Below are 18,424 nucleotides of genomic sequence, written 5' to 3'. Positions count from 1 at the left end.
GTCAATAATCATAACTAATTGGAGACTCCAGGAACCCAGAGAGAAACAGTTTCAACATGCAGTAACCTCTGGGGCTGAAAAATGAAGCCATTGCTGGAAGTGCCAAAAACTGCAAAAATATTTACAGCAGAAATAAACATGTTTAGAGCCTGGGAAAAAATAAATAAAAAGGTTTTGGTCTCTATAGCTGATTTCCCCATTCATGATAACTGTACAGGGGGTTAAAGCTACGCATCATTAGGGGAGTGGCCACTTTGAGTGACAGGTGGGTGCCAGGACACATTAAACTAATTTAAATGTGTGAATTAATGAGTTTTAGAGGTTAGGGTATTTGGGACAGACGAGGCTAAACGTCTTCCCCTGTTATAGTCTTCATGCTAACCTAAGATAATCGACTCCTGGCTCATAGTTGACGCACAGTCGTGACGATATTATCATCTAACTACGTGAATAAGTGTTGAAATATTCCTTTACAGAACAGTATTCAAACCGCTGACAGAAAGTGCTTTAAAAGTGTGTTGGTATAGATCTTTAAATATTTGGTAAAATCCAGGCTATAACTTAAATCTATTTGTTATTAATTATTTTATTTAAGAAAGCCCAGCCAATCTGTAGGCCTTGTGTGTGTGTGTGTGTGTGTGTGTGTGTGTGTGTGTGTGTGTGTGTGTGTGTGTGTGTGTGTGTGTACATTCATATTGTAACGTAAACTGTAAATCCCTGTGAAGCAGTTAAGGGAGGAACAAAGGTGATCGTTTGGGACTTGGGTATAAAAAAAATGATGAAATCAAAAAGAAAGAGGAAGGGGCCTCAGGCTTTATTTGACTTACTCATCAAAAAAGTGCTTCTCATCACCATCATGGGGCCGACATGACAGGATGGGTGACTCTGATGGCTGTAGGCTGTGGTTTGAGCAGATAATTCAATCTGATTTCATTCGAACAGTCTCTATAAGTATGTTTACCGGATGACCCACTCCACCTCTTTGATCTTTCCTGCTGCGTTCACTGGAGCTCAGGCAAGAGGAAGTGATAATAGGGTGAAAACCGAGGTGTGTGTGAGGGGAGCTTTCAAAGGAGGGTCCTTCAGGGTACAGTGTGAGTGCTAAAATGGGAGTGCCGAGGCGGGTGGGGGTTTGGCAGGGTGGGAAATCACAGCCTTAGGGTGCTCTGCAGATTATTCCTGCCTCTCTTTCATCTGAGCCGTTGGGGGGCATCTTCCTCAGATTAACCGCTCCATCACTTATTAAGCACTTTGGAACAAAAGTGGTGATGGAGAGCGAGGAGGGGAGAAGAGAAGGAGCTCGGAGAAGGTTTCATTAGCATGTAGCTGTAATCTGTTGTGTGTTGTTGGGTGTGGTCGGGAAGAGGAGAGGAGAGGAGTGTGTGTGTGTGTGTGTGTGTGTGTGTGTGTGTGTGTACTCTTAGAAACAGACAGTGGGTAGAAAATCAAAGCATTCAGGATATGAAAAGATACTGTACTTAGTGGTAGAATGAGCCGAATGAACAGAAAACGTGTTTATAAATGGTCTTCCCTTCACTTAGGAATATTTGGATGTCCGATCAGTATATTTGGATGCAGGTGAGGACTGAGGAAACAAAGCACAAATGGAGGTGGAGGCGCAGAGTGATGCTAAAGCAAATGGTGAATCAGTAACGCTGCAGGTGCCCCGCACGACAAACCTCCATTCAAATAATGAGGTCACGCTGTGTACGTGCCGTTCTTCACAGTTTCTCCATATAGTGATTCATGTACTTTCACCTAAGTGGCTGAAATTGTTCATGTTAATTGTTTCTCTCTTGATGTATTCTAATTTCTACTGTCATAATTCTTCATTATTATTTAGGTCACAGGGGTTTCCACAGAGAGGATCGAGCACAGCTGATGCTCTGTATTTCTACAAACAAGATTAAAATGTGTGGTTCTTTGGCTCAAAGTGTATTTGTTCACCAAACAACAGAAAGCTTTTCAGTCACACAGACAAACTACCAAACCTCCTCAGTGCAGCTGATCAGCAACACAGTCAACTTTCTTTAATTACAACTGATCCACCTGGTAAACATTGTATACAATCCGAGCCGAGCTTAAACTTGAGTTTGCTTTAAATAAACAAATCAAAAATAAAGTGAAAAGCTGCACAAAATAACATTGATTTTTTTAAAGTTTAGATAGCACCATAACATCCAGAAACCACATAATGTTGAGTATTTGAATCTATTTTTTTTCCTTAGCTGCAAGGAGGAGAGGAGATTGTGATAAGAAATCTTTCCACAGCAGGTTTAGCCATCATTGCAGCGTCCATGTTTTTCTAGATAGAGCACTCACTAGCTGTATTTTGCTTTAGATTTGTACACTCGTCTGCACAGGCAACATTTTCAGTCGCAGTCATACCTGGCATCAATTTATCTGCGAAAAATGGGTACAAATCTTACATTTTCAAGCAAATCCACTTCAAGAGACGGGTCCTTGATTTCTCTTTCTGGAGATATGTTACAAGTACATAACATAACACGGACTAATACAAAATAAATACAATTTGCTGGAGTTCAACACTAGGGTCGGGATAAAGATCTATATAAAAAATCTTAACACAATACTTAATTGCTTTATTGTTTGTTTTGTTTTAGAGAGTATTGAATTGAATGACTATATTGTTTGAACTCATTGCTAAAGGCAATGCTTTGGATATGGAATTTGGCCTTTCTAATAATAATTGTGTACACATGAGTGTGTCTGTGTATTCTTTTCAGGGAGCCCAAACAACACATTCCTTCAAAAACTCATTAATATTTTCAGTAATAAAATACATTTATAAATGGGCAAAGGTAGGAAGTCTCAGAGCGGGATGACACCTTCTCCCTCTGCTTGACTGGGACATGGCTGTGTTACATCTGAACAGTGTGACCCAGTTCCAGTGAGGAAGAGAGTGTAACCTCACAGGACTCTGCTGCTGCTGACCTGCTTGAATAATTCACTCTAAAAGTGTAAACCCACGGCTGACTGGACACAGTCAGCTAAGATTACATGAGCAGGGACAAGAAAGAGAGAGGAAGAGGTGATAGTATGATCTCGAATGACATGAAAAAAATAGTTAGTTTTTTTCCCAGTGGTTACAGTAAAAAACTATCTGAAGTATTATTATGTATAGTATATATTATGGAAAGAGACACATGAGAGAACCATTTAAACCCATTTTAGAGTTTCTAAAGTCACGATGTAGAGGAGGCAAGGTTTGACGCTAAACGGGCAGCAGACAGACCAGCTCATGCTCTCTCCACACAGCCCACACGTTAACGGGAGTTTGTCTTCAAATAGTCCTGCACATAAACCACTTCAGAGGCGGATTTTGTTACATTTAGACAGATTCAGGCTAGCTGTTTTCCCTTGCCTCCAATACTTGTGCTAAGCTAAGACAAATGTGTATTGGCATACAATCTAGGTCAGGGGTGGGGAACCTTTTTCCTATCAAGGGCCATTTTATTTTTTACAACATCCTTCGAGGGCCGTACTAATCATTGAATATAACCTCTGCAAATGTTTTTAAGACGCAGCCCATTCATTTCACTTTTCTTTTATGCTGTGCAAAAAAGCAACTTTTTGATCCATGTATCTTTCTGTTTTATCAGAAATCAATCCTTTATTAGTCCCACAACGGGGAAATGTATCTTGTCACAGCAAAAGAACATAAGAAGTAAAAAGGCAGTAAACAATAATTAAATAGAATAAAAAATAATATAAGTACCAAGAGGTTGATAGAAAATAAAGTGAAGTATTGCACATGGCAGTGATAATTGCACAGCAGTGGTGGAACAGTCTGTTCTTGGTGTGGTGGTCTACCTCTCTATCTGTCCATGTTTGTATGTTCCGCTCTGCAGAGAGCTGCTTGTTGGGCCAAACTCCACCGTGATGTAATGACGCTCAAGATTAATTTTTCATCACCGCAAGCGCGTCCACACAAACTAGGCTCACTGGCCTTTTACTTCCACAAATAAATAATCATTCGTCCATTTCTCCTGGAAAGTGCGACATTCCACATCCAGCTTTCTCTGTTTTACACTCGCCACGCCGCGTTCACTGATGTCAATGACTGTCTCGTTTAATATTGAAGTTTGACATGACGTGACCACGTGATAACACGTTCCGCTCGTGTTGTGTTCAAGGACCCTGACCTTGGCCAGGAAAAACAGTCAGTCGCCTGTTTTATACTATTGCTGTCTAGATTTTTTGGGGGGTTTTTCTAGTGGATTTTTTGGGTGTGTTTATGAATGACCTCGAGCGCCGGATCAAATGGTCTCGCGGGCCGTATACGGCCCGGAGGCCGGAGGTTCCCCACCCCTGATCTAGGTGGTGTATTCTCTCAACAGAGGTCGAAGAACTGAGAACCTGCCTGAATGAGGGACATGAAATCCCCGTCATTAATAAATCTTGTAAGCTTTGATTTTTAAAACATTATTTAAAAAAGATTTTCCTTTCCATCAAAACACCGTCAGCAATTCTGATAACTAATTCAGAGCAATGTCCACACCCTCGCAGCCCCCCCTTTTCTTTCACCAATACAAAAGTCAGTTTAGGGTCAACACCTCATTAGCTGGTGAAGAAGAAGCCCCCAACTTGAAAGTGGAAATCAATTAGTTAATCAATGGAGACTCTACCTGCTCCAGCTCCTGACAAGCATCCCGATGATCGGGTTGTTATGATGATCAACCTCTGTGTAACAGCGTTAGCTTGAAGGAGCAGCCGTGGCTTATAGTTTCTCTCTGATGTGTCTCACCTCTTTAAATCTCTTCTTTTATTTCTTCTACTTTAATCCTCTTTCTCTTACCAATTCACAGATAAAGACGACGGCTTAGAAGCGAAACAAAGAATGTTTTTCCGCTAATGATCTATACCCAGCAGCCAGTGGCAGGATTAGTGAGGCTGGATCATGGTGGCTTCTATCTAACCAGAGGTGACCCGCCTCCTCGGAGTGAAACACCAGTTATACTGGAGGAGAGATACAAGAGATGCGATCAACCCAAACAACTCCTCTGCAGCTCCTGGAACACACATATATGGTACATATCCCTCTCCCGGCAATTATTCAACACGCATTGCATAATTAATACAATTTGTGACTCTGTGAAACAGACTTCTGAGGCGCCCTCCCTCACAAACACCCACTCAGCTCTTTGAAAGCAGAACCAGCACCCCCACCGGATCAACACATTTTTTGATTCTGCCGGGGACGTTTACATTGCTTGGATGAATTCAGCACAACACACTGGTTATGCAACAGGCTTCTTCTAGCGATACACAGATGGGACATGCCATGTCCCAGTCAGCACTCGTCATCTGAGAAACACTCAGAGCTGGAGAGGATGGTGTTTTTCTCAAACTGCTACATTTCACAGTTGAGTATTATGAGTTGCTAATTTCAAATTGTGCCTTATTCAAGTGTTGTATAACATAAGCAAACGTATGAGAGAGCATGCAATGACATTAGAACAAACATTTGGATCAGTGTGTGTCACTTTGTTTAAAAAGCTACACACTTAAACTGTTCTCCTTGTTAACATTCCTTAATGTGTGAAGAAGGCAGACGATCAAGTTGAAATGCTCAGATTTCACATGTGCCATCAGTCTGCTCTGCAGCACCAGAGCTGAATTCGGCGACGAGGCCATAAACTAGCTAATCGCACTGGCAATGACCTCATGTTTTGCACAGCTGACAAGTTCAAAACATCCTTGCAGGGAGTCTGAAGGGACTTTAGAAATATTTCCTCCACATGAAAACAATTACATCATCATTATTAGCCTCATTTGTGGTGGCGAAAGGGGGCCCAATACTGAGTCCAGAAGTCAAGAAGCGGATTAAAGAGCTTTGTTTTCATGGCAGTGAAAGGGTTAAACAATACTTAGAATCCACCTTATAACCATTATCGTTGTATGTTTACATCATTTCATTCATTACAGCGTATGTATATCTGCCAAGTGAGGAATGTTTTGTTTCATTAGCGAAGGTAAACACCTGTCAGGGTGGCCGGGAGTCAGCTGCACATTTGTAAAGCAGAACTAGGAAAAGAACTGCATTATCAGCTATGATGCAGACTGTGAACACATGAATACCACAAAACCTGATTTAATAAAGCCTCAGTTTTGGACTTTCAAGAGCGGGAGGGGTTTCCGATATTTACTGATACAAATAAAAACAAATTAGATAAGGGCATGTGCGACTAGAACACCAGCCCCGGCCACAGTCCGAACAGGAAATGGGCATCTCCCCTTCCTCGCCCTGGGACAGGAAGTCATAAAGCAGGATCAAACACCTGGCACTGCTCACAATCCTGCCATATGAACAGCATGTCAAGGGAAGTCATAGACTCAACAACAACCTTTGCAATAACCAAAGTTATGAAAAACGTTATCCATGGAATGCACTTGGGGGATGCAGTGCGTAGATTCTGTACATGAAGCTCAAAATCATTAAGAATCAGTCAGAAGTTTCCTCAGTTTTAAAATACCTGACTGAGTTTACATTTTACATGAAGAGGCCTTGTACCACTCTGATATGTGGAGTGGAAGGAATATGGAAAGGTCATCAGGACTTGCTGAACTGTGAAGTGATGGAAAACAAACACGAAAGCACGCAGGTTTGAGTCATGACCTGAATCTAGTGAGCCGAACACCTTCTAAGAAAAGACACCGGAAAACTGCCAAAATCTATACTGTAGTACAAAATCCATATAGTATAAATATGTAAAGTGCTTTTTAACTTGTTAAGCCAATAATGTAACCAGTAATCATTAAAAAATAAATTGCTTATAGCAAGGACAATCATTGAGCTAACACAAAATAAAATCCTACATATCTCACAGAAGAATCAGCTGTTGTGCACTTACTGGATGTTGCCGTTTGTACTGCTATATTAACATATACATCTGGACATTATAAACCACATCTCAGCCACTGTACATCAGCTCATGATTATTTTATGGTTAAAGGTCAAAATCACTATTTTAGGGACCTTACATTTAATTTAAATCTCCCTACAAGCCTGGGAAGACTACTATTAATAAGTATATTTCCCTCCGATAGCAGTTTTCATGTCCACTCTTTTTTCTCTCTGTCTAACGGGTAAATTCAGTATGTGTTTGTGTGGCTGGGGGCTCTCTCTCTCTTGACTCACCGGTGAACACAGTTACATCACCACAGGAGCCGAGCAGATGCCTCTACAACACTAACGTGCAAAAACCCAAAAATAACAGCTGCAGTACCTCAAGCTACTGATTAAGAGTCAGCTAGTGTTTCATCTGCATATGGTGTGGAGGAAACACAAGCTAAACACAAGCCAAAGGTTTGTGGAATAGACTAGCTTAATGAACTCTCATCTAATTCAAAATGTCTCTTTAGAAACGCACTTCCTTTACTAAATTGCAACTAGCAGAAGCATCGTATACCTTCACGAGTGTGAGAGTTACTGGGGTTTAAGGGGCCACGCAGAGTTTGTAAAGACAGAGCAAAGCCTACTGAGGCATAAACACACAGATATATAGGTACTTCAACAAAGACTGTAGGGCTCAAGGACAAGGATGAGTGCACACACACATACGCAACCATAGCTCTTGGCAGACAGCAGGGCTGAGGCTCATCTTTCAAAAATGATTGGAATTCTTTCAACATGGATGAACATAAAATGAAAAGTGACAGAAAATGTATGGAAAATACAAATGGACAATATCAGAGCCTCTTATGACCATGGTGGTCAAAACATTTGTTGTTTTTCGGCTGTTTCTCCCATCTTGTTGGGAAAGGCCACCTACCCTTGTCAAAACATCATTAGCTCTGAACCACTTCTGCTGATACAAAGTGTGGCCATTGGATCATGGATGTTTTGCAAAGCTTTTCCTGAGGTTACAGAACAGAAAACCAGGATGTCAGTAATCCCTCTGACACACTATACTGCTGGATTCTTATGGACGCTTCTGGGGAAAACGTTCAACAGTCCACAGGATGCAGTAGGGAAGTGTGGTGAACAGGGAGATCACCCTGCAACACAAGCACCCATCTGTCATTCTCAAGTGTTTGAAAAAGATGCCAAATGCCTACAAGCTTTACAGACACTGCTTGATAGCTGACCTCTGACATTTCAACTGCTGCAAAGATCATCCAGCCACAATTCAGCATAAGACGAGAGGTTTTAGTTTCTTCCTAGAAACTAAAACCTCAAACAGGCCCCACTGCAGATCAACCATCCTGCATAATGAGGTGCAGAACCACAGTGGGCAAATACTTGCTCAATCTCAGACCCCAGCTAAGGCCATGTGGAATGCATTCCTGCACAATCATCACGTCTAAACAAACAGCCGAGGAGAGCATTTTAACAATGTGGCATTTGAGTAAACTCTACAGCTACATAACTGTCAAAACCAATCACCAGCTTCCCCGGGGTTCAAAACTAAAGCATCCCGGAGCTAACGCCAGCTACAGATGGAAATCCATCACATCTTAATGCTGTAGGAACAGCTCTGGTCCCCCGACTGCCCACTTGAAAGCCAGAACGGGCTTTCCATGCTGGGACACAGTGTGTTGTTGAGGCCCATTTACTTTAATATGGGCCAGAAGGCTGCCAACAACAACGAGAGGAAAAGGGATGAAGAGCGGGAGAAAGTATTCTCACTTGGGTTTTTGGGCATCTGGCGGTCAGAGACTTGGATTTGGAAGGGATGTGAAATCTGATTAAAAAAAGAAGGCAGAGACACTGAGGGGTGTCTCTGTAGACCTGTCCAACCAGTCAAGCAAGGACGAAGGAGGACGGTGTGGAGGAGAGAGGGAGAAAGGAAGAGTAGTTTGACATATATGGGACAAGAGCTTGGTCAGCTTGGCTTAGCATAAAGACTGCAGGAAGTCAGTATGCCCGGCCAAGAAAAAGCCTGACACATCACCCACCTTAAAACCACAAATTGACGTTTTTACACTTTTTGTGCGAATTACACAACCAAGATATAACATGTTAATTAGGGAGCTGTAAAGGTGGCGGTAGACAGACTTTGAACCAGGCTAGCTCTCTCTAGTCTTTATGCTAAGCTAAGCTGCTGTTGGCTAGAGCTTCATATTTAATGCACAGATATGAAAGTGGTATTGATCATCTCATCCAAGTCTCAGAAATAAAGCGAATACTAATAATGTCGAATTACTACCATCTGTCTGATTTTTAAACTCTGAGCAAAGGATGGGATTTGACACGTTTATGGTGAAGGTTTGGTGTTAGGGTTAAAGAAAGATAGGAAACATTGTGGCTTGGGTTAAAACTTTGTTAAGGTTTGGGGACCTTTGTTGTCATTGCTACAACAATAACCTCTTAATTACATGGTTTAAAGAAACCAACGTTGAGTATTGGTTGGAAACAGGAAACACACAGTGTGTTAAAAGTCCAATGTTTTGTTAACCCAACCATCCACCCTGACCTCCTCCCTTCAGCCACTTCATAGCTCTCTAATATTATCATTCAACTTCCTCCTCTGATGCTGACTGACAAGAATCAAAAGGTCCAGGCCGTTAGAGGGCTTGAGGATTTGAACTTAAGGCCATGTGTAAATTATACTTTGAGGAATTCCCTTTCTAGTACTTTACACCCACATAAACCCAGGTAGTCAATGCAATTTAGATGATCCAATGCCACTTTAGGTTATGTATTCTAGGAATCATAAAGATTTAAATATCATCTTAAAACAAAAGGTAAACCCTAGTAATAGATCAAAGAGGATAGAGCAGAGACAAAGGACACATCTCCAGGCAGACTTCCATGCACAGGACCCTCATCCATTGACAACCCAGGGATTCAACAGACCCCAGACAATCAATGGGTTGAGCCTCTCTATGCTGGCAGGCAGAGCCAAGCATGAAATGAGCTTTGCCCCTCAGAGAGTCAGAATGGGACCATGATGAGAGGGATGAGGTGAATCTCTTTCCCCAAAGTCATCTGTGGTCTATAAAATCCACAGCTTGAGAGCGGCCAGGGAATGTGAAGTTTATTTATGAATTAGAAGGAAAGCAACCTGAATTAAATTGGGAATGTCCTAGGATACAAAGAGAGAGAAACTGTTACAGAGAGACCACCAAAGGAGGAGTGATTTGTCTTTCATATTTCATAAACAATACATGTTGTCACCATGTGTTTGTCTGTTAGCAGTAGTCCCCCGCTATAAAGTGGGTAAGAGCCAATTGTTTTAAACACAGCAGGGTGACAAAGACAGCGAGAGGTTGGTGTGTTAACAAAGAGTGTACTTGTCATTATTAATGACCACTTATTGCTTCTCTCTGTGCTCTCCAACCTCCGCATTATTCTCTTCAAGTCTCAGGCTCCAAAGCTACTAAGCAGCTGAAACAGTAAGAGAGGCACTGGGAATTTTAGTAAGAGCTGAGTTAACGGATCCTGATCGGTGAAAACGGAAAACTCAAGCTCTTATGGCTGGACTGAGAGGCTCTCGTCACCTCTCACGGTTTTATCTGAGCGTAGACATCGACGGCCTCCGTGCTCCAATATGACACTCTTTGTATTAGCTGACCCCCCCGTCCCCCCGTCCCCCATTCAAACGGTTTCCAATTATTTCTGAACCCTGACTCTTCCACAAGACAAAAGGGCGGTAGTAATGCGTGGAGATATTCACGGTGTCTCTCTGGAGAGCATTTCATTTCTCAGGCTCAGATGAGCTCCTTTGTTCTCCCTTTAACTCTCAGCATCACATAATTGGCCACCATCTGGGGCTCTCGTTCCTATCCTCCTCCTCCTTCTCTTCCTCCTCAGTGTCTCGCTAACCTCCATGTGTTCTGCATATGCATGTTCATGCTAGGAAATCATACATCTGTTGTCAATCCTTTACATTTCCCTGAAACATTATGTAATGTTATAATGAGGACCAATTACAAAGCCGGCTTGCAGTCGACATCTCTGAGTACTGTTGGAGAGCAGTGCGTTTGTAGTTTCTGCTCCTAAGAAAAGAGTATAAATGGGATGGTGAGAGGAAAGGAGAACGAGATCCTTTGGCCTTTAAATGTTGACTTTATTCTTTCACTGGGTCCTTAGGCATCCAGCAGCTACATTAAAGCTTTCCCGCTTTGCTCTTCCCACACGGTTCACAGTTCACTCTTTATCCTTGGCTGAATCAAAAGTCTGTCCAACGCCTCCGACTTGTACGGAGTCCAGCAGCTGAGATTTTAACAGGTTCTGGCATCCTTTTGCTCATAACTGGCTACATTCAAAATCAGAAGTGCGCTGTCAAAGCTAATATCCATGATGTATTTTAGCCACGCTAGCATTGTGGTTCAATGGATGGCAATGTGGGTCGGTCGGTCCCCCACCTTCGTCCAGACTATCACAAGAACTATTTGATGGACTGCCATGAAATTATGTACAGACAGTCATTGTTCCCAGGGGTGTAATATAGGTATCACCTGAGTCATTAGGTGATATATATTATACCTATATAATACAGATTACAATACAATACAATACAATAACAGTATCTTATTCTTGCTTTTTCCTCCCAGCCTAAAACATCTGACTCCAAGCAAAAGAACATAAGCATCAAGCTGGATGACATATGTTAATCAGATGAGTCTGTTCTGTCTTCACATTGACACAAACTAGATTTGGCAGGTCAGGGGCTTTTCCAATTCTACTCACAAAGAGAAAAAACAGTGGGTATCTGCACGTTTGCATGATCTAAGAATGCCTAAAGAAGTGCGTGCAGTTATTTAGGGCATGCATATCCCAAGTGGCTGGCAGGCAGTGGATGTTTTAAGTGGGAACAAAGGCTGATCTAAGTGAAGGTTGTGACGGAGGAGCTTCTTTGTGGGAAGATGACAGGGAAAGACTAAAAATCCATCAAAACACTGCTATCAGCTCCACTGATCGAGGATCGTCTGATAAGGAAGTTGGTTTAATTGGGACTCATCAATAAAAAAAGCACCATATGCTCAAACACAGAGAGACTATGAGGGATGAGCCTCATTAAAAATTATAGTGAAAACTATAGGGAACATAAAGAATAAAATTAATGGGTTTATGAGGAAAGGAGCAATGAAGACTTGGAAGGCCTTTGTCTCTCACACACACACACTCTCACACACACACACACACACACTCTCACACACACACACACACACACACACACACACAGTAATGTAGCAGACTGAAGTAGTTGATATCATTTACAATGTATTAGCCCATCATCCATTTGTGTGTATGCGAGTCTGGTTTGTCCCCAGGGGGGCTGAACACACACAACAGAGTCCCATCTGTTAATGTTGTTGACAGCTATGCGTGTGTGTGTGTGTGTGTGTGTGTGTGTGTGTGTGTGTGTGTGTGTGTGTGTGTGTGTGTGTGTATGGCCGCAGGGGGTATGTAGCGTGGAAACATGACAGATCACAGCCCTAAATGACAGGGGGGGCAGAAACAAAATAAATGACACCATCTATTAGACACTAATTTATATAAATACCTACACACTGAAGCATGAACACACACACAAATTCATACACACACACCCTTATTAAATCCATGTTGAAAACAAAGCATGCCCCAGAGGCAAGACATTTTTCAACGGAAAATGTATCGAAAGAAATCCGGAGTCCGGGCAGTGTTTCCATGAAAAGCAAAAGAAAGAAACATTCATTTTGTTCTCATTAGTGTTAATTCTGTGCTGCACTGCTGTGGTTTTATTTAGATGACTTTATAATATGAAGAATGCAAAATATCTTAACTTTTAACCGCCACTGCTTACAAATACTTTCACTTTCTAATGGCATTTGCTTCACTGTTTATACATGCTGTACATATTACTAAATTCACTCACAGGCTATATTTCAATGTCATGACAGCCTGATGTTGGCATGAGGTTTGATCGAGCGCTGAGAAATTAGATCAGAGTTTGAGGCCTGCACTTTCTGCCCAGGCTGAGTGCCACCGGTCCACATGCTTCACCGCTAATTCTCTAGATGGCCAGCCTGCTATTAGCCCAAACAACAGCACTTTCACCAATAAACCCTTCACATAGCATGTAAATGTCAAACTTTGCATCAAATGCGTCATGTAGAGGAAAGCGCTTTGACTCTTAAGTGGGAATGAGAGTGCATATAGATGCTCGCCCTCAAACTTTACAACCCCTCTGCACCCGTACTTTTACAGTTACTCCCGGCTAATGCGTGCACCCCTGTCCAGCTCTTCGGCTCCGGTAAGGGAGCTAAAAGCTGCCAGGAACAAACAGCTTCATCGCCCCTTTGTCTTTTGACTCCTAATGCCAAACTTCTCTGGATCCCATTATCTCCATTTAAAACTATCCGGTTACTGCTTATCTACGGCCAGCTACACTACTGCGATGCGGGGGTTGAAATGTACTCACCACAGAACAAAAAACAACAAAAACAACCCCCAGCATTGTGAAGAGGGGGGGGGGTGCACGAGCGTTAGGGATGATTGGAGGAGAAGGTTGAAAGGTTGAGGTGGTGTCCCTTTGCTGGGGACATTACTGGAGATGATACTCGATTTATAAGGAATAACAGGATCATGCGATGCGGCTGCAGCTTCATCAAGGACAGGACACTGTAGAGAACATGCAGTTCCTCTATAGACACACAGTAAGAAATATGCAACACTGTGAGGAGGACATTCAGTACAGCACACGTGGTGTTGGCCATGATCTCTTAAGTGCTACAACTTGAGGCCCCTGCTTTTATTTTTTTTGCCTATGGCGAATTTGAACCATTAAAAGTATGCTAAATTAGCTATTGGCAATTTCCATTTGCAGTATACTCATGGATGTACAGACAACTATCAGTGGATTTGTTTGACGCTGAAGAAAACGTTTTTCTATTATTTCTGAGCGGATCTATGGACCTTTATTTGTGATGGAAATCAGAGATGATGATCCTCAAGAGGTGTAAGTGTACACTGAATTAGAACATTATATATCTCATGCCTCTGTGTTCAGATTCTGCTGAACTATGACACATTTTGACTGAAAATTGTGGCAATCGGCCACTAAGGGTTTTAAAGCACTATAACTCCCTCCATGAGCTGTGAGGTGCAGCCACTGCCCGAACTGCTGATCACGTTGATAAAGCTGGCCAAACTACAATAACTAAGTTATGGCCGCTGTCCCGTTCACCTCATACTTTGATAACCTCTGCTTTCAGAAAACGACCTCAACAATGTAAATCTAGAGCCTTGAGAAACATGTTACTTACAGTGGACTCTTATTTTCTCTTTCTCTCTCTTCTCAACAGTGCGACAGACTAAACGACTGCTGGTGGGTGTATGCAAGTACAACACACTCTTCCCTGATAAGACAAGAAATAAAAGCCCTAAGAGGTGAGCCCGGGGGAGGCTGGGATGTGGCGCACCAGGGCCAGATTACCAGATGAAAGCGTTGCTGACACTGGGTGATACGAACGCATCCCTGCTACACAAAGCACTGAGGCTGTAACTGTTTATTATGTTAACCTAAACAGTTACATAACTGCTCCTCCAGTTACAGCCCACACATAAGGGTCATTTGAGAGAACTTGTACCGATTGTTTGCTCTTTCCACTTGTAACCAGTTCAGTGTGGTGTCCCTTTAAAGCAAGACTGAACAGATCTGGGCAACAAGAGATTCATGAAGCATCACACTGGGAAGGAATTACTATCAGAAATCAACAAAGTCTGAACCCCAAAGAGTTTGTAATAAAACAAACAAACACGTCTCCTCATTGGAGCTTTCAAAATCCAGAGATAATTCTGACAGCAAAAGAAAAATCAAAGCCTTGCAGATTGTAACGGAGGGCAAACCATGTGTACAAAGAGTTTGTTTCACTAGAGGACAATCAATGGTAACAGAACAAGAAATATTAGTGATAACATGCCAAAGAAAGAACACGCTGGAGGCAGCACGCATCTTTAACTGGCAACTTTAAGTCCTGATACTGATCAATTTTCCAAATCGCCTGCACAGAACATTAAATAATCTATTTATGTTGCCAGTTTGAGAGCAACGGGGAGAGAAACCCCGGCATTGTTGCTATTTAATGGAGGATTTGTGATGTGGTGTTGCGTTAGAGATCATAGGTTATCTGCTTGAGGGATGTCTGTCGAGTGAAGGGCTAGAAATAAATGGAACTATTTTCCCCTGTGGACAAGCAACTCAATCAAGCCAACATGAGTGTACGGCTTTCTCCTATGCTTTTCCTTCACACACACGCACACACACACACATACACACAATTGCGGATAATATACCGCCTACGGATAAAGGCATAGAATTTCAAAAATCCTACAGGATTCCTCGTCACTATCAAAATGAAACCTTTGACGAATCATAACATCTTCTGATGACATGGTAATAAAGTGAAGTAACAGCAGTGGGTGAAAAAATAAAACTTCCAGCCCAATATGCCCATTTACGGTCAGTCAGTATTCCACAAGCTTGTTAAATAAATCAGAGGGTCTCCAGAGAGGAAATCAAAACATTGAAGGCTCCTTCTGAACTTCACCAGGAAAGCAAACAGCTCGGGTCCAAGAGAAAGCCCCTTGAGATACTCACTCCGGCCCGGAGGGCAGGCTGATGTCCTTCTGGCTAATTCTTTGCAAAAATGTACAATACTTTGGTTTGCTGGCTTTTATTTCCATATGACATGTGATATCTGCGTAATGTGATGAAACATAAGTCCCACTGTGTTTCCGAACTATACATAAACACTGTTCAGTCAGATAAAAATACTAAGTGACAATTGTCCAAAAGCACAGCCAGAGGGAAGTAAGAATTCAACTTTGGTGCTAAAGTGTATCTTTAAAAAACAAAACGTTTTATAGTTCATGGGTTATACGTCTGGAACTATAGTTTTCCATCATTTTGGGAGGTTTGGGGAAGTGTAACGTTGCTATGGATACTTTTTGATATAATTTTTTTTAGTATTTATGTAGCTGCTGTGGAGGACGGTAGTTATTATATCATTTTTAACTTGAAACGGACTCAACATAAGGGTTACAAAGTCAACATGTTATGGTTTATGGATTATACGTCTGTTCATTCAGAGCCTCAAGATAGTAAATGAGATCAGCATGTATTTATGGTGTAGATGTGCATTAATAGGCTGACTGCATATTGATTCATTATTGTTTTGTTTATAAAATGTCAGAAAATAGTGAAAAACGGCCGTTACAAAGATATTCAGTTCATCATCGCACTGTAGATGACAAATAAAAGCATCGAATCTGGACATGTAGGAAGCCAATATTTGGCATGTTTGCTTTAAAATTGACTAACATGATTATCAAAATAGTTACTTATTCATTTTCTGTCGATGGACTTATTAACTCAATTTTGCAGCACTACACAGACAATTAGTGGAGACTGTCTCTTTATAAAAATCTTCCACTTCTTTCTCTACCATCTAACAATAGTACACACACACACACACACACACACACACACACACACACACACACACACACATTCCCACCGTCTCAGAGTCTGGGACAGAACATGCCATTCTCTCTCTCTCTCTCTCTATTTCTACCCCCCTCTCTATTTTCCCCTTGTCACAGCGAGCCAGAGAACATGTGGTGTGTTTATTTGTTTTTTTGGCTGTTGTTGGCTGGAAGTGGATGTTCCCAGCAGCAGCAGCGTTTGTCTCTCTGACTGGCAGCCATGCCAGAGAGGGTGGGTTTTACTATCATATAAGATACAATGCTCAACCTTTGATGAACCACTCTAGAAACTTATTGGGAAAGTTGGGATGGTCCCTTCAACTAAGGACAGCTAATCAAATATTCATCTTTATGGTTCTGCTTTAAAAAATGGAGGTAAACTAGTTCTATAAGATATTGTCTGTGACAACTGAGGAGTACCTCAATTCATTGGGAAGAAGTCATTTTCCTGCCTTAACAATTACTTTACACACGCACAGACCCTTTTAACACATTCACACAGGCAAAGAGATGTTTAATTATTTCAGAAGCATCCACAGTCATAAGCAGAATAAATCCAATGGCACTTTCAGATGCATGTGGATCTGATACAGCTGAAAAGAAAAGCACGCCTGTCGGGTGCACAATCACTCATCAAAGGCAACACTCAAGTACACAAATCATCAAACTGAAGGAGAAAAGCATGTAGTGGTGGTGCCAAACAGGAAATGCTACAACACATATGTTGTGGGTGTTTTTGAAAGATATACGAAATGAACTTAGGTCTGAGGATAAACAACACAGAACATAAGAGATATTTTCTGGCATGCATCCTTTCCTTTATTATGCAACATAACTTTAATGATTGATATTTGCCCCACTTTCTCTCTATGTTAGACAGGAAATTGGTATTCCCAGTGCAACCCGTCACCGATACTTCTTTCACCTGCGACTACAAATGTATTTACATGCAGCAGGAGCAACAAACAAATCTTAAAAAGTTTTTAAAGATTTCTATCTTCTGTAAAAGTTTGGAGAGTGAAAGTATCAGAAGCAGGTTCAAAAATAACCTGCAATGAGTTCACCTCTGGCACTGACACATGCTTCACTTGAGCAAAGGGACAGAGAGCTGCTAAAACCCTTTAGAGTTGACTAAATGTATTCAATTCTGTCGATTGCAGAGGAGGAAACGGAAAAAGCAGCAATTTGACTCAATTGCAGGGAAAATGACGGGAGTCAAGCTTCACTTGACCAAACAGATTATCCGAAGAAGTTCTGGAAAAATGGAAATATGACTCCTCTGCTGATGCAACATCTAAACAACGAGAGCAGGGTGGAGAACAGGGTTTTGCCGTGACCCTGAGAAAGCACAGATTTCATTGTGTAGGCAGGATCTAGTGAACAAGACTGAAAGGGATTTTTATAGGAACATTTCTTACAACAAGACCGGGGAACCCCCCCTAAACAAACTATTAACCCAACCAGCGTCATTAGAGGGCACCACGGAAAAACCACACCATTGTGCGTCGAGGCTAGACAGCTAATTAAAATGAGTCACGTGTCGGGAAATGTCCCCAAGAGGACAGACATCTCTCTTTGTGTGTGGCTTGTTTCGGCGGCTGTCCTCTTACCTGGACTTGCCCTTTTCCCATGATCTTGTCAACAATTTCGTTGTCGTCCTTGTTGAGCATGCTTTTGTCGTAACAGTTCTCATAGCACAGGATCCGCAGGTACAGGGAGCCCTCCAACTCGATCTCAAACTCCTATTCAACCACACGTATACAGAAAAGGAGAATAAAACATTAGCTATAATTGCATAGTGACAGAAATGCAGCAATGTACAATAAAAGGGGTCGTATTTGTCACTGACTTCGTTCCAATGTGGCTCTGTGGTGTCTCTGAAGACACGGGTCTTGGCCTTGCTGACAAAGTATCCATACGAGTCCACTTCAAGGGTGCAGTATAGATCTAGGAGGAAACACACAGAGGTAGACGGATCCATCA

General features: G+C 41.9%; 1 protein-coding gene across 5 annotated transcripts in view; it reads right to left on the bottom strand.

The window, feature by feature from the left end:
* The window catches only part of abr (ABR activator of RhoGEF and GTPase), a 123,634-nt gene that overhangs the window by 20,464 nt on the left and 84,746 nt on the right, over nt 1-18,424 (bottom strand). For all 5 annotated transcript variants that reach the window (XM_029447365.1, XM_029447366.1, XM_029447367.1 and 2 more), the window contains 2 exons: nt 18,291-18,388; nt 18,052-18,183 (listed from right to left, as the gene is read on the bottom strand). In XM_029447365.1, the coding sequence (XP_029303225.1) occupies nt 18,052-18,183; nt 18,291-18,388 (230 nt within the window). The remainder of the gene's footprint in view (nt 1-18,051; nt 18,184-18,290; nt 18,389-18,424) is intronic.

This window comes from Cottoperca gobio, chromosome 14, assembly GCF_900634415.1.
Source record: "Cottoperca gobio chromosome 14, fCotGob3.1, whole genome shotgun sequence".
Taxonomy (NCBI): Eukaryota; Metazoa; Chordata; class Actinopteri; order Perciformes; family Bovichtidae; genus Cottoperca; species Cottoperca gobio.
The sequence above is the reverse complement of the archived record's forward strand: the minus strand, read 5'-3'. Positions and strand labels throughout refer to the sequence as shown.